The 12,689-nt window shown below is 39.3% G+C and overlaps 1 protein-coding gene across 1 annotated transcript in view; it reads left to right on the top strand.

The window, feature by feature from the left end:
* The window catches only part of LOC306868462 (hepatocyte growth factor receptor-like), a 49,771-nt gene that overhangs the window by 27,005 nt on the left and 10,077 nt on the right, over positions 1 to 12,689 (top strand). The window contains exons 8-15 of the mRNA XM_079414638.1: positions 240 to 376; positions 3,006 to 3,170; positions 3,292 to 3,391; positions 7,100 to 7,318; positions 9,034 to 9,183; positions 10,222 to 10,378; positions 11,031 to 11,171; positions 11,575 to 11,811. Coding sequence (XP_079270764.1) covers positions 240 to 376; positions 3,006 to 3,170; positions 3,292 to 3,391; positions 7,100 to 7,318; positions 9,034 to 9,183; positions 10,222 to 10,378; positions 11,031 to 11,171; positions 11,575 to 11,811 — 1,306 coding nt within the window. The remainder of the gene's footprint in view (positions 1 to 239; positions 377 to 3,005; positions 3,171 to 3,291; positions 3,392 to 7,099; positions 7,319 to 9,033; positions 9,184 to 10,221; positions 10,379 to 11,030; positions 11,172 to 11,574; positions 11,812 to 12,689) is intronic.

Genomic DNA, 12,689 nt, shown 5'->3' with positions numbered 1-12,689 from the left:
GGAAATTCTTCCATAAAGTCACAAAATATCAACCAATTAGCATGTTTTTGTAAGGTGTATTGTAAAGATATGTAGACTTTAGAGCAGGATGTTAGAGCAACTCTGGTTGGGACTACCTAGCATGATGCAAAAAAAATAAAAATAAAAATTCATACAAATATGATGGATGTGATTTCGGTCAAAGATTTTCAACGTGTGCTATAGTTTTATTTCACTAACACATCATTTTATCTGTCTAGAATCCAGTTATCACAGAGATCTTCCCAGAGTTTGGACCCAAATCTGGTGGAACAGTGCTTACTATCACAGGCTCATTCCTGGATAGTGGAAATATGCAACTGGTTACCATGGGCAATGCTACCTGTGTGCTGCAGAGGTTTGTATGTCTACAAATCTATTAGGAGTTTCTATTAAAGGGATAGTTCATCCAAAAATGAAAATTTTGTTATTAATTACCCACCCTCATGTCATTCCAAACCAATAAGACCTTCGTACATCTTCAGAACACAAATTACGATATTTTTGATGAAATCCAAGAGCTTTCTAACCCTGCATAGACAGCAACTCAACCACGTTCAAGGCTCTGTAAGGTAGTAAGGACATCATTAAATTATTCCATGTGACAGCAATGGTTCTACCTTACATTTATGAAGCTACAAGAACTTTTTGTGTACTAAGAAAACAAAAATAACGACTTTTAATGACAACAATAACAACAACAATTTCTTCCGTGTCAGTCTTAGCCATGCGTTCACAAGAGTACCAATAAACCACTGATGTCACATGGACCATTTTAATGATGTCCTTACTACCTTTCTGGGCCTTGAACATGTTGCATTGCTGTCTATGCAGAGTCAGAAAGCTAAAAAATAAATAAAATGTTTTCAAAAATTTTAGCCTGAAGATGAACAAAGGGGTTTGGAACAACATGAGAGTGAGTAATTAATGAGAGAATTTTAATTCTTCCAAATGTCTTAATTGATTTAGAAACTCTTCAACATTTTTCTTTGTGTGTGTGTAATATATATATATATATATATATATATATATATATATATCACACATATATAATACAGTATTTGTTGTCTCAGTTTTCATCTTTCCATTTGAAAACACTTCAACTGTTTTTCTTTAAATTGTATTTTTAAATTAATTTTATGTATATTTTTTCTTGAATTTGTAGTTTAGAGTTAATTTAATATATATATAATATATATTTATATATATATTAGGGCCGGGACTTTAACGCGTTAATTTAGATTAATTAATTACACAAAAATAACGCGTTAAATTTTTTTAACGCATTTTAATCGCACTTATTTTTGCACCGCGGAACGTTTCTCACTGGATGAGTTTCGGCGGACCGATTATACTGCAGTGGAGACCGGTCTTGCCAAGCTTCCTTGGAAGAACGAACTCGGAAGTAGAGCCCTGCGCGGGACTGTTTTCTTCATCCCGCTCCCGCCGAATTTCTGACCATTACCGCCCGCTCCCGCAACGTGTGTGTTACACTCCCACCCGCTCCCGCAGTATGTATGTCCACTCCCGCCCGCACCCGCAAAACTCTGAGAATTTATTCCCGCACGATAATAGAGATGCATTGATTTTGTGTCTTCTCCCGTCCCGCAGGAAAAACAAAACGTATTGTATTGCTATTATTAAATAGATTCATGTTTGTTTCTGTCCCTGACCTGCATGTATTCTGACGCACTGGTAGGGAAGATGAATATAGCCTGGGCTATCGGGGACATCTAAAACGCTTAGGCTACCGCGCGTTTCTTTAGACTTCAAGTACTTTGATTTTGTTGACAATGACATCATGTCGCTAGGCTACCTCCCGATCCCGCAGTGTTTTTTTTTTGCCGCCCATTCCCGCCCGCACCAAAATTCAAACCGCCCGCTCCCGCGAGATTTGCGTTGGGTCCCTCTACTCGGAAGGACGCGAGAACACAGAACGCACACTTATGAGAACTGAGATGTACTGAGTTCTTGCTTAACTGACCGCATAGTCTCAGCATAAACAGCGACCAATGAACAATAAATATTACAAAATGTCATAACTTATTAAAACATTTCATACTATTATAGATATTACTTTCATATAATTGTATTGTTTTATTTTACAGCGTTATATGTTTTACTGTTAAGATTCATTTTAATATGCCAATAAAAATGCAGACTTTCTCCGGGTCTTATAACTTTATTAAAATGAACCAAAACAAAACGATAAATGTTTACTTTCAACTTGAAGAGCCGTTAAGTATTTGTGAGAGCGACTTTAAAGCTTACAGGCTTCCGTACACCGGCCACCCACAGCGTTTTCTGTGATTTCTAACGGCTCGATTCTCTCAAGTCTGCACTCGATGCATCCTCAGTTTCAAGAACATATCCGGGCACTTTCATGCATCCTCTATACTTGCGTTCTTGAAAATTGGAACTGAACTTCGACGGTTAATGATGACGTAGAACGAGAACACAAGGACGCAAGATCGCTGAAGAACGCATATTGAGAAACAGCCAAAAACAAACCACAGTGAACATGGACAAAGAAGCTGATGAGACCGCTTTGGTTGGCCCTGTGGATGGGAAATTTAAAAATCCATATAAAAAAAACGTACTTCTCACTGTTCTCAGGTCAAATATTTATATGCGATTAAAATGCGATTAATTACAATTAATTATTAATTAATTACAAAGCCTCTAATTAATTAGATTAATTTTTTTAATCGAGTCCCGGCCCTAATATATATATATATATATATATATATATATGTGTGTAATGTATTCCTTTTTTTGTCTATACAAGTTTATTCATCAAAATTTTTCTTTAACATTTTCTGACTTTTAGTAGATTTGTAAAGCATCATAGGCATTTTTCCAAAAAATGGAAGTGAAAAAGAGAGATTTGTGAGAGATCATGAGCAAATCATCACTGTCACGTATACATGTATGTGTCTATTTAAACCATTTTCTGTATGTTTGATTTTCTGTGTGCTTTTCTGCAGTATTTCTGCCACAATGTTGACATGTCGGACACCACCTCAGCCATCACCGTCCCAACATAAGGTTCAGCTGCACATTGATGGAGTGATTCGTGAAGCTCCTGTCAGCTTCACCTACAACGAGAACCCACACATCTCCAGCGTCCAGCCCAAGCATTCCTTTATCAGGTCAGCCCTGCAGCCAAGATTTAGCTACTTTTAATGTAGTTGAAGTTGGGGTTAAACTGGAAAAGTGAATCAATGTGCATTTAACAGCAAGTTCTTCTGTTTTGTGCATGGGTGTCCACAGCGGAGGAAGCACGGTGACAGTCAATGGTTTCTACCTCCACTCAGCCCTCCAACCTCAGATGGTTCTCACTGCCGCCACAGAGGGCAAAGTCTTCCAAGTGGTGAGTTTAGATGGCCCACACAGAGTGTCGAGACATTAAATACCTCCCCTACCATGTCACAGGCATGCTATTATCATTAACCCCACTGAACACAAAAGCAGATATGAGAAATAAAGGAAGCAATGTTTCAGAATTGCAGTTGTGAAGAGGAAATGGAAAAATCACATTTCTCGATGTGATTATAACTTTAACAAAAAAAGGATTTAAAAATTTTTAAAATTAGGTTTATTTAACTAGTCTTTTTTTACTCAAGTTTCTTGATCCATTTGTAAACACATCAAAAGTTTTTGATTTTAAATGTAATTTATTTTATATATATTGAGTGCTATTGTTCATCTATCAGTTTCTTCATTTGAAAATCCACATTTTTCTAGTATATTTTATAGTCTGAATTATTTAAAATTTGTATAAATTTTGTTTTATATATGCATCTAATTTTTAATTTTTTAATCTATTTGGCAACACTTTCATTTCTAGTTTTTAAATTGTAATGTATCTCATTTTTTGCCTATCCAAGTTTCTTCATCTGTGAAATACTTCCACACCTCATCTCCTGAGAGCTGTGGTTGACCTGATCTGCTCCTCTCTCAATGGGACCAGACAAATACTAATTTACACACAGTTTCCCCTTATCTGATTTCTGTGGGGGTGGAGTGTGGTCGTGCAGTGGTACAGTGCATGTGAACAATGCTATCTAATCTTAAGCATACAAGTCCCGTCATAGCCCAAAACGGGGCTCGTACTTACTCACATCTTCATTTTGATTGTACCTCTTCACTTCCACTCAACCCACAGTTTCCCTCCTCAAACATCAGGGTACTGAATGTAAATATCTCACTGATTTGTCTCAAAGATCGAAGATTTTGTACTTAATATCAAGTAGGCCATTTTAAATAATGCACATTAAATTTGTCAGTGATTTTGAGCTCATTTGAAAGATAAATATTTCCACCTTTTGAGCAGAGACTGCTTGAAACGCAGGCTATCCTTTCAAATGATTTAAGATGGTCCCGCAGCTGTCAGCCTGTAAATTCTTCTTTATAAGCATTGGGGGTCGGAAAATATTCTTGTCCTAATTTGTGAAGCACAGAAGGTTTATTGTTTTTTCCCTCTCACTTTTATTGGGGAGCATTGTGGAAAGCATACTTCCTGTCTTCTGTCAGCTTTTTTCTCAATCACATAGACTACGGCTGTGTAACCCGAGTTGAGCTGTCATCTGTTGCACTGTGGTTCGATCAACGATGGCGGAAACAGAAACGCGGTCAGTAGCTCAGGTTTCTTGCGGGCTGCATTCACCGTCTAGCTGCTGACAGGCCTGAAATGAAAGAAAAGCGGACACTGATCTCAATTTCTCGAGGACACTGTGAATCCTTCCATCAGTTGCATTTCAGTTCCTATTGCAATCAAGCTCTGCAGGCCAAATGAAGGAGCGTTAAGAACCAAGGCAAATTGTGGTGGCTCAGGAAAAATGGATGAAATCTCAAGAGCATTCTTGAATATCTACTTCTGAGATCTCTGCTAAATCTGGGGATCAGCCGATCTCGCCTTTCCCACCAACATGAAAAGCATTTTTACAGGCTGCAGCTTGTCGCTGGCGATTGGCACTGTCCAGGAGCGAACCTGAGAGGGATTTTATTTGTTTAGGGGCATGGCATCTTCTTGGCAAAGATTTCTAGATGTTTCTAACCAAGGGTCATGTTCAAGTTTTACTTTGTCCTAGACTTGCCTATAGGAAGTGAGGGGTGTTAACAGGACTCTAACATGCTCCAGACACCACAGTGGGGTTTCTAGCAAGAACAACACCTGTTTTGGGGATTCAAAGGTGGTCATTTTCATGCCAGATCCCTCTTAATGCAAACCAAAGTCAGGTTTTCTCATCTTCGTATGCTCTTACTGACACCTTACTCCATTTTGCCTCATAATATCCTGAAAGTTCCCATTCCTTCCTTATCTTTACCCCCTTTAAAAGTTCACAAAGAAACCATCAATGACGGTTATATCAGAGCTGAACACCTATAAGAGAATTTCCCATCCAAATCCTGCAATAAAACATCACTTTAACTCCCAATGAGAATATCTATTCCCTAAACACCAATTTGAAGTGTTTTCAGTGTCTCCCATCATCCTTTGGCTGCTTTCTTTAGCAGCTGTTATCCAACCCCCCTTTAAGCCCTTTGAGATACTTGATCCATTCTAAACAATTAAACGTTGTGTTTGTTGAGGAGCACACCAAGCCAAACTGCTTTACAACTATTTGACTAGTCTCAGCGGATGAGTCCTCAGATCTCTAAATATGCAAAGAGTTGCTAGTCAAATAAACAAGATGTGTGTTCATTTGCATGGACTTTTTCATAGTTTGCTGTTCTCAGCGATGATGCTTAGGAGCTGTATTTTTGCTTCCCATCTGGAATATTGCGCAACACAGTGCATGAGTGAAGGGAAGATGATGACAGGGAAGATATTGCCTACAGTGAACAGTGAGTAATAGCAATCAGTTTTTGGTTAAAAAGTTATTTATCTTCATGCATTCTCTCTAAATTTGTTTCAGAATCTGATCTTTATGCAAGCTCCCGGGTCATGGCCTTTATTGCCTTTTTGGCAAGATGAAACATCAATCGCTTTTATGAGATTGAAAATATTTACTGTGACCTAAACTGTACTCGGGATTTAACTCACTTATATGAAGTCAGAATGACTTTAAGTTGTTTTTAGACTCTAGAGCATTGTTAACCTGCCAAGTGTGCAGAGGGAGACCCAGGTTTGCTGGATAGAAGTCTTGGAGCAGAGCAACTCAGATGCCTTATGTTCATAAATAATGGCATCGAACAATTTGAATGTGTCTCTTGCTCTTGGGTTATGCTTTATGAAGTGGAACGTTCACTTGAGGACAGCTAATTAAACAGCGGTGACGTGCAAATGACAGGCGTGCCGTAAAATGGGCAGTTGTGGTGGTGTTATAATGTGGAATGAAAAGTGTGTGGCAAGATCTGGCAGGGCTGGAGCCACAGCTGGCATGTGAAGTCTTTGGGTTGGAGCTCATGCATAATTGCACTTAGTCAGATCTTCAGTCTCACAAAGACTCCTTGTCCACTGGCCTTAAAATTTGTGATGTATGCTATGCAAGATGATGCGTCTCACATCTGGTTTGAAAAGGTTATATACACTGTTTAAAGGTTTGGGGTCTATAAATTAATACTTTTATTCCGCAAGTTCACTTTAAAGTGATCAACAGTGACAGTAAGGATGTTACAAAAGATTTCTATTTCAAATAAATGCTATTCCTTTAAACTTTCCTGAAGAGCCAAATGCAGTGAACAAAAGAGACTTCTTTCAAAAACCTATAAAATTTTACTGACCACAAACTTTTGAACAGTAGTGAAGGTGTAGTGCATGATTTTTTTATTGCTTCACATTTCAAATGAAGGCTTTTAAAGTATTCAAAAGCTGTAATTTTCATTAAATATCAGAAAGCCTCTGAACTTAAATATACTCAGTCAGTCATGTAATTGTAATCACTCCTGACCTCTGAGAAAACTTAAATACTAAAGCCTTGTGTAAATCTTACACATGAAGATGCTGTGCTCCTAAACAAACAAAAGATCGAGTGATTTGGCTACACAAAAGAATCTAACATGCCTCAGCATTGACTTGGCACAATTTTAATGACAGAGATGGCTAATATTTGTGTTTGTCTTTTTCTTTGTCTAGACCTGCAGTCATGATGAGGATAAGCGAAATATCCTTTGTATCACACCCTCCCTGAAAGGCCTCAGTGTTCTGCCTCCAGTTGCCACAAAAATGACCTTCGTGTTGGATGGTTTCTCCACTGATCAGTATGACCTACTGTATGTTGAAGACCCCAAGTTCGAGGAGTTTGAGGAGCCCACACTTACACCGAGAGGCAACAAGAGCATTCTGGAGATTAAGGTGCGACACACATACACAGAGTAATTCATATTGCTCATTTAGTTGGAAGGAAACAAAACAGGAAGTTTAGTTGGTTTCCCATCGTGCACCTCAATCTTTCACATTGTTCTTGTCCCCTGAAGGTTACAGCCTCTGACACATTGACTGTGAGATCCTTTGCCCTGGTGAGGGTAGGCTGGTGAAAAAAACCCAGCATTTTTAACAATGAAATATAAGAGTAGCCTTTTTTCCTGAAACCGCCACTCAATAGTCAAACGCAGCTGTTGTGAAGAGGAGGGGTGAAAGGGGTCGCGTGAGATTCTGCTTTTTCTTCCCATGCGAGACCTCAGCATCAAATCTCTCTGTACCCCTCTCGGGACTCAGATACGCACACACATACACACTAAGCGTTGTGTACTGCTCAGTCTCATTTAAAGCCACTATATATTCAATAATGGGCACAACAGCAGGCTCAGTTTAGCTTAATTGTCATTAAACTGCCCTATCACTCAGATCATGTACTTTCATTCCCATGCAGTCTGTTTGTTTAGATTTTGCAGCTTGATACTTAAGGCCTTCTTTAGGGAAATAAAATTGCACTTGGCAGCACTGCTGACGCTCAAGGGGTTTATCAAAATGTCAGAGATTGTGAGTGTTACTGGTGCCAATGGAGAGTTTACCTGGAAGTTTGCTTTTTATGTGGTCATTTTTAAGTACGCTGCCCTCCAAAAGTTTGGAAACATCCCTGGCAAAGTGTGGTTTTGGACGATATCAGCATAAATCCTTATCATTTTTTGGTGCAAATACATTAAAGTAACTTGACATTATCATTGAAGACCAGCAATAAAACATAATAATGGCAAAATATACATGTCAAAATCAGACATGCCCCTTTGCCAGCTGTGATGCCTGGTTACTTGGCCTGGGTTTTTAAAAAGATTTTTGGCTCAGCACACCTTAATACTGTAGCTTCAAAAATTGATTGCCAAATCAAAGTCAATGTTTGAATAAACTGACAGCTCAGATGCCCAGATTATGCAGAGCTGTAATAGCTGCTAATGGTGGATATTTTGATGATATTTTCATTTTTTCTATGTATAAACTGTTTATGTAATAAAATATGTTTTCGTAGTTTGTGTTGTCCCTTATCAGTGCAAAATTATCACAAATTAAAACGGATTCATGCCAATATTGTCCAAAGCCCCACTTTTCTATGGCATTTCCAAACTTTTGGAGGGCACTGTATATATATATAATTATATTATAATAATTACATTCATTTTTTTCTGGAGATTATCATTGCTTTTTAAACATGTGCCTGAATGTGTCATGCCCACTTTATATATCACAATTCTGGCGGTTGCTGATTATCTAAAACAAACCTCACATTTTTAAGTAGTGATCATTTGCTTTTTGTGATTGGCTGTGATCTCCTCAGGGAGCTGGGTCTTTAGTATAAGTGTATGTGCGCCTGTTCGCATTGGATCTCAGGCTGGCCGGTGCTGTATGGTAACAGGTGCAGGAGTGGAGTGTGTCCAATCTGTAAAGCCCAGGCTGTCATGTGAGGAATGCGATCGCTGTCTTTATTGCCTTCTGCTCTGCTCCGTACACCAGAACTGGCTGGGTTTAGAGCGGTAGATGCTGCACAAACTATACGCCCCATATACACACTCAGTCATGGGGCAATTTAATGACAGCAATTTAAACCTTTCTGTTTCTCTCATTTCCCCCTACAGGTCCCCCCTGTGAATCAGGAGGCTGTGAAAAATGGCAAGGTGCTGAGAGTTTCGAACCGGACCTGTGAGAGCGTCACTTTGGTGGGCAGCATGCTCGAATGCACTGTACCCATGGAGCTCCAGTCTGCCACCAAAGAGCTGGAGGTGGAGGTACGAGACTCTTTCATTCTCTCCTCTACTTCAGACCACTCCAGTCCAGACCGGCCTGCATAAGAGCCACTCATCAGCCAGCCAGCTCTGCCCTGCTTGTTCCAGCAGACTCTCAAAGTACCAAACATGAGCTATTTCTGATCTTAGCAAAGGCCTCTGGGTTGCCAAATCACAATAGTTTCCAGATTAGCTCCTGAACACATATTCCTATTGGAGATTAGTTTAATTTCCTCAGAGGTGTTCATATTGTAATTTTTATATATCAGGCTCCACCTGATAAGATGCCGTCCTTGTATTTCCTTTCTGGTCACCATTAGCTCAACAAGAGCATTAAAAAACGTTTCTGGCCCCCATTCTGGCCCCAGACAGTCTGATATGATTGGTGCAAAGATCAAGGAAACGTTGGCCTCAGCATAAAGTGCTTATCTGTCGGGGAGAGACGGACAGGGTGCGTGTGACACGATGCTCTAATCTGACCCCATCACAATACGGTGCGGTAAAACTCATCTCAGTCCAAACTCAATAATACTGCGCCACATAAGAGAGGCTCTATCTCTGATCCAATTTCCCCTCCTGCCCGCAGTGGATGTGTGTGTTTCATTTTGCCATGCTGCTTTATGACCAGTGAAGCCCTCTCTCTGAGCGTAAACGTTCCCTGAGGATGTTTCTAGATGGATTGTTGTGATGTTGGAGGTTCAAATGTAAACACTTTGCCGTGTATGAAATCTGAAGCAAATGTGCCGCAGATGTGATGGCATGGAGATTCCCTGCTTGTATTTTTGCATGTGTGCTTGTCTTTATCTGTGATAATATTTTCTTCTAACATTTGGCTAATATTTGTGCCAGTTATGCCGACAGATGCTAAAAAATGTACTGAAAGAGGATGCTTAAAAATATTATTTTTTTGGTATAATATGTATTTAAAATATTTGCCAAAATAATTATATTAAAAAAATCTATATAATTACAAAATTAGATACTATATGGTCACTGATATTTACTGAAAATAACATGAAGTAATTTGTCTATCCATTGTAGTGGAAGCAGGCCACATCATCTGTGATCCTGGGTCGTGTGGTATTGGCTCAAGACCAGGACTACAGGATACTGATCACTGGAGGAGTGTGTGTGTCCATCCTTCTACTGCTCCTGATCGCAGTCTTTGTTTGGATCAAAAGGAAGAAGCATATTGATGGTATGTGACTTTGTGTTTTCTTCTGCAGCCTTTAATGTATGTGTGCTTTATATAAGCTCGTAGCAGCCTTTGATGTCTCCGGCGACTTTTCAAGTTAAATTTGCGACACTTTGCTCACAGATCTTCCACATAATTTGTATAACTAAAGAGCATTTATGTAAAAAAAAAACCAAAAAAACTGTAAGACTTTATAAGTCAAATCAGTTTTGGATGTCTGCCCTACAACAACAACAAATTTATTTATTTATTTAGGCTAAATTTTGTGCATGAATGTTTTATTCTCTGAAAACAAGTTTGCAGTTTAAAATTTATCTTGCTTTAAGGATGTTTATGTATTTTTATGAATGAAGTAGACGACAACTGGACATCAACAATACAGATTAAGAAAATTATTGTGGTTATTATTATTATGCAGTAATAGCATAGCTTGCTTTATATTCAGAGGTCACTGTAGTGATTCCAGCATTGAACTTGCTGACGGTTATTTAAATGAATTTGAATGGAATGAGAGCGTGAGATAAAGAAAGAGAGCTGTTTCTGGGTTGTTTGTGGGAGTTGACACTGCTGAAGTCCGTGGTGGAGCGATCTGTCCCTTTTTTTCTCTCACCTGTCCTTGGTCTCTCTCTCACCCTCTGTCTCTCTCTGGTTGTAGATTTAGCTAAGGCTATGGTTTGGTATGACGGCCGGGCTCACATTCCGCACTTGGACATGTTGGCAAACGCGAGGAGTGTCAGTCCGACTAATGAAATGGTCTCTCACGAGTCGGTGGACTATAGAACCACTTTGCTTGAGGGTATGTTCTCACGCTTCGCTGCCTCTCGCTCAAAACACACTGCTGGTGGAGGTTTGCCTTCACTGCTGATCTCAGACCAGCTTTACTCTTTTTCTCTGGTCTTAGATCATTGCTGACAGGCAACTTTTTTTCCAGTTCTCCAAATACATACGCTTTCTGACCTTACCCTCCGCTCTCTCTCTGAAGACATTGCATGCTCTCTTGCTTTGCCTCTGCCTCCTTTTTTTTTTTGTCTGAAAAGACGAAAAAAAATCCCTCTCATCTGTATAGCTGGGTTTAGAATTTCCTCAGCTCTTTGTAGTTGGTGTAATGACTCTGCCTCCCAGACTTTCCCTGCTTTGTGACCCCAGGCCTCAGAGAACAAGTCATTGACTTTTGAACTCTCGACCCCATTGCCTTGCAGACCAAAACTTGCCTCTGTCTCAGACCGAGTCCTGCCGGCCTCATCTCTACGCTCATGCCCATGTGGATCTGTCCCCTATGCTCGGGCCGATGGAAGGGGACCTGGCGTCTCCACTGTTGCCCTCTAATGCACCCATAGATCTGGGCAGCCTCCATCCAGAGCTGCTGAAGGAAGTGCAGCACGTGGTCATCGCCCGGGAAGATCTGCTGTTACATGTGAATGAGATCATTGGGAGAGGTGAGGGGACATAGAAATCTGGTCATTTTCATGACATGCACTACTGTTCAAAATTTTGAGTTGGGAAAGATTTTATGTTTTTGAAAAAAGTATCTTTTGCTCACCAAGGCTGCATTTATTTGATTAGAAATATAACAAAAACAATAATATTGTAAAATATTTAGGTGTGTCCCCGAGTAAGGATTTTCATAGTCGAATCAGAATTTTCGAATCTTGCCGATAGTGGACTGACAGTCGAATCATATGTTTAGGGGCGAGGGCAAAATACATTACCAAGAGTCAAGTCAGACATTCGACAGTCATAATTACTGACGTTAACACACAGGGAAAATGTTTTAAGTTTTGATTAAAAGATAGTTAATAGTAAACATCAGCGAAACCCTAAGAATTCACAAAATTTATTACAATAGTGCTCTCATTATAACATTATGTATATGACAGTAGTTATTAATGTTCTGCATTTCTGTTTTAAGCTGTGCAAGCTGAAGATGACCAGTAGAAATAAGCATTTGATAGCAGGTTTTTAAATCAATGGGATTTAACTCCTTTATCTGATTTAGAAAATGCTTTGTTATCTATACAACATAACGTTAAGATTACGAGTTATAGGCCATCTGCACAAAATGCACCAAATGCAGAAGTGAACGTGTCCGCACGGCTCTGAATTAACTCCTTTTGTGGACGCCTTCTTCATGTAACAACGTGCAGAAACACGGCAACTAAACTAAAAAATCACAGCGTTTTATTATAATAGTGTTCTCATTATATAATGTTATGTATATGACAGTCCCAGTCATAGTTATTAATATTCTGCATTGTTGTTTGTACAGCCCTGCACACTGCAGAGATAATCACCGTAGTACTACAAGCGCTTAGTG

This window comes from Barbus barbus (assembly GCF_936440315.1).
Source record: "Barbus barbus genome assembly, chromosome: 50".
Taxonomy (NCBI): domain Eukaryota; kingdom Metazoa; phylum Chordata; class Actinopteri; order Cypriniformes; family Cyprinidae; genus Barbus; species Barbus barbus.
Note: the sequence above shows the minus strand (reverse complement) of the source record. Positions and strands in the feature narration are given on the sequence as shown.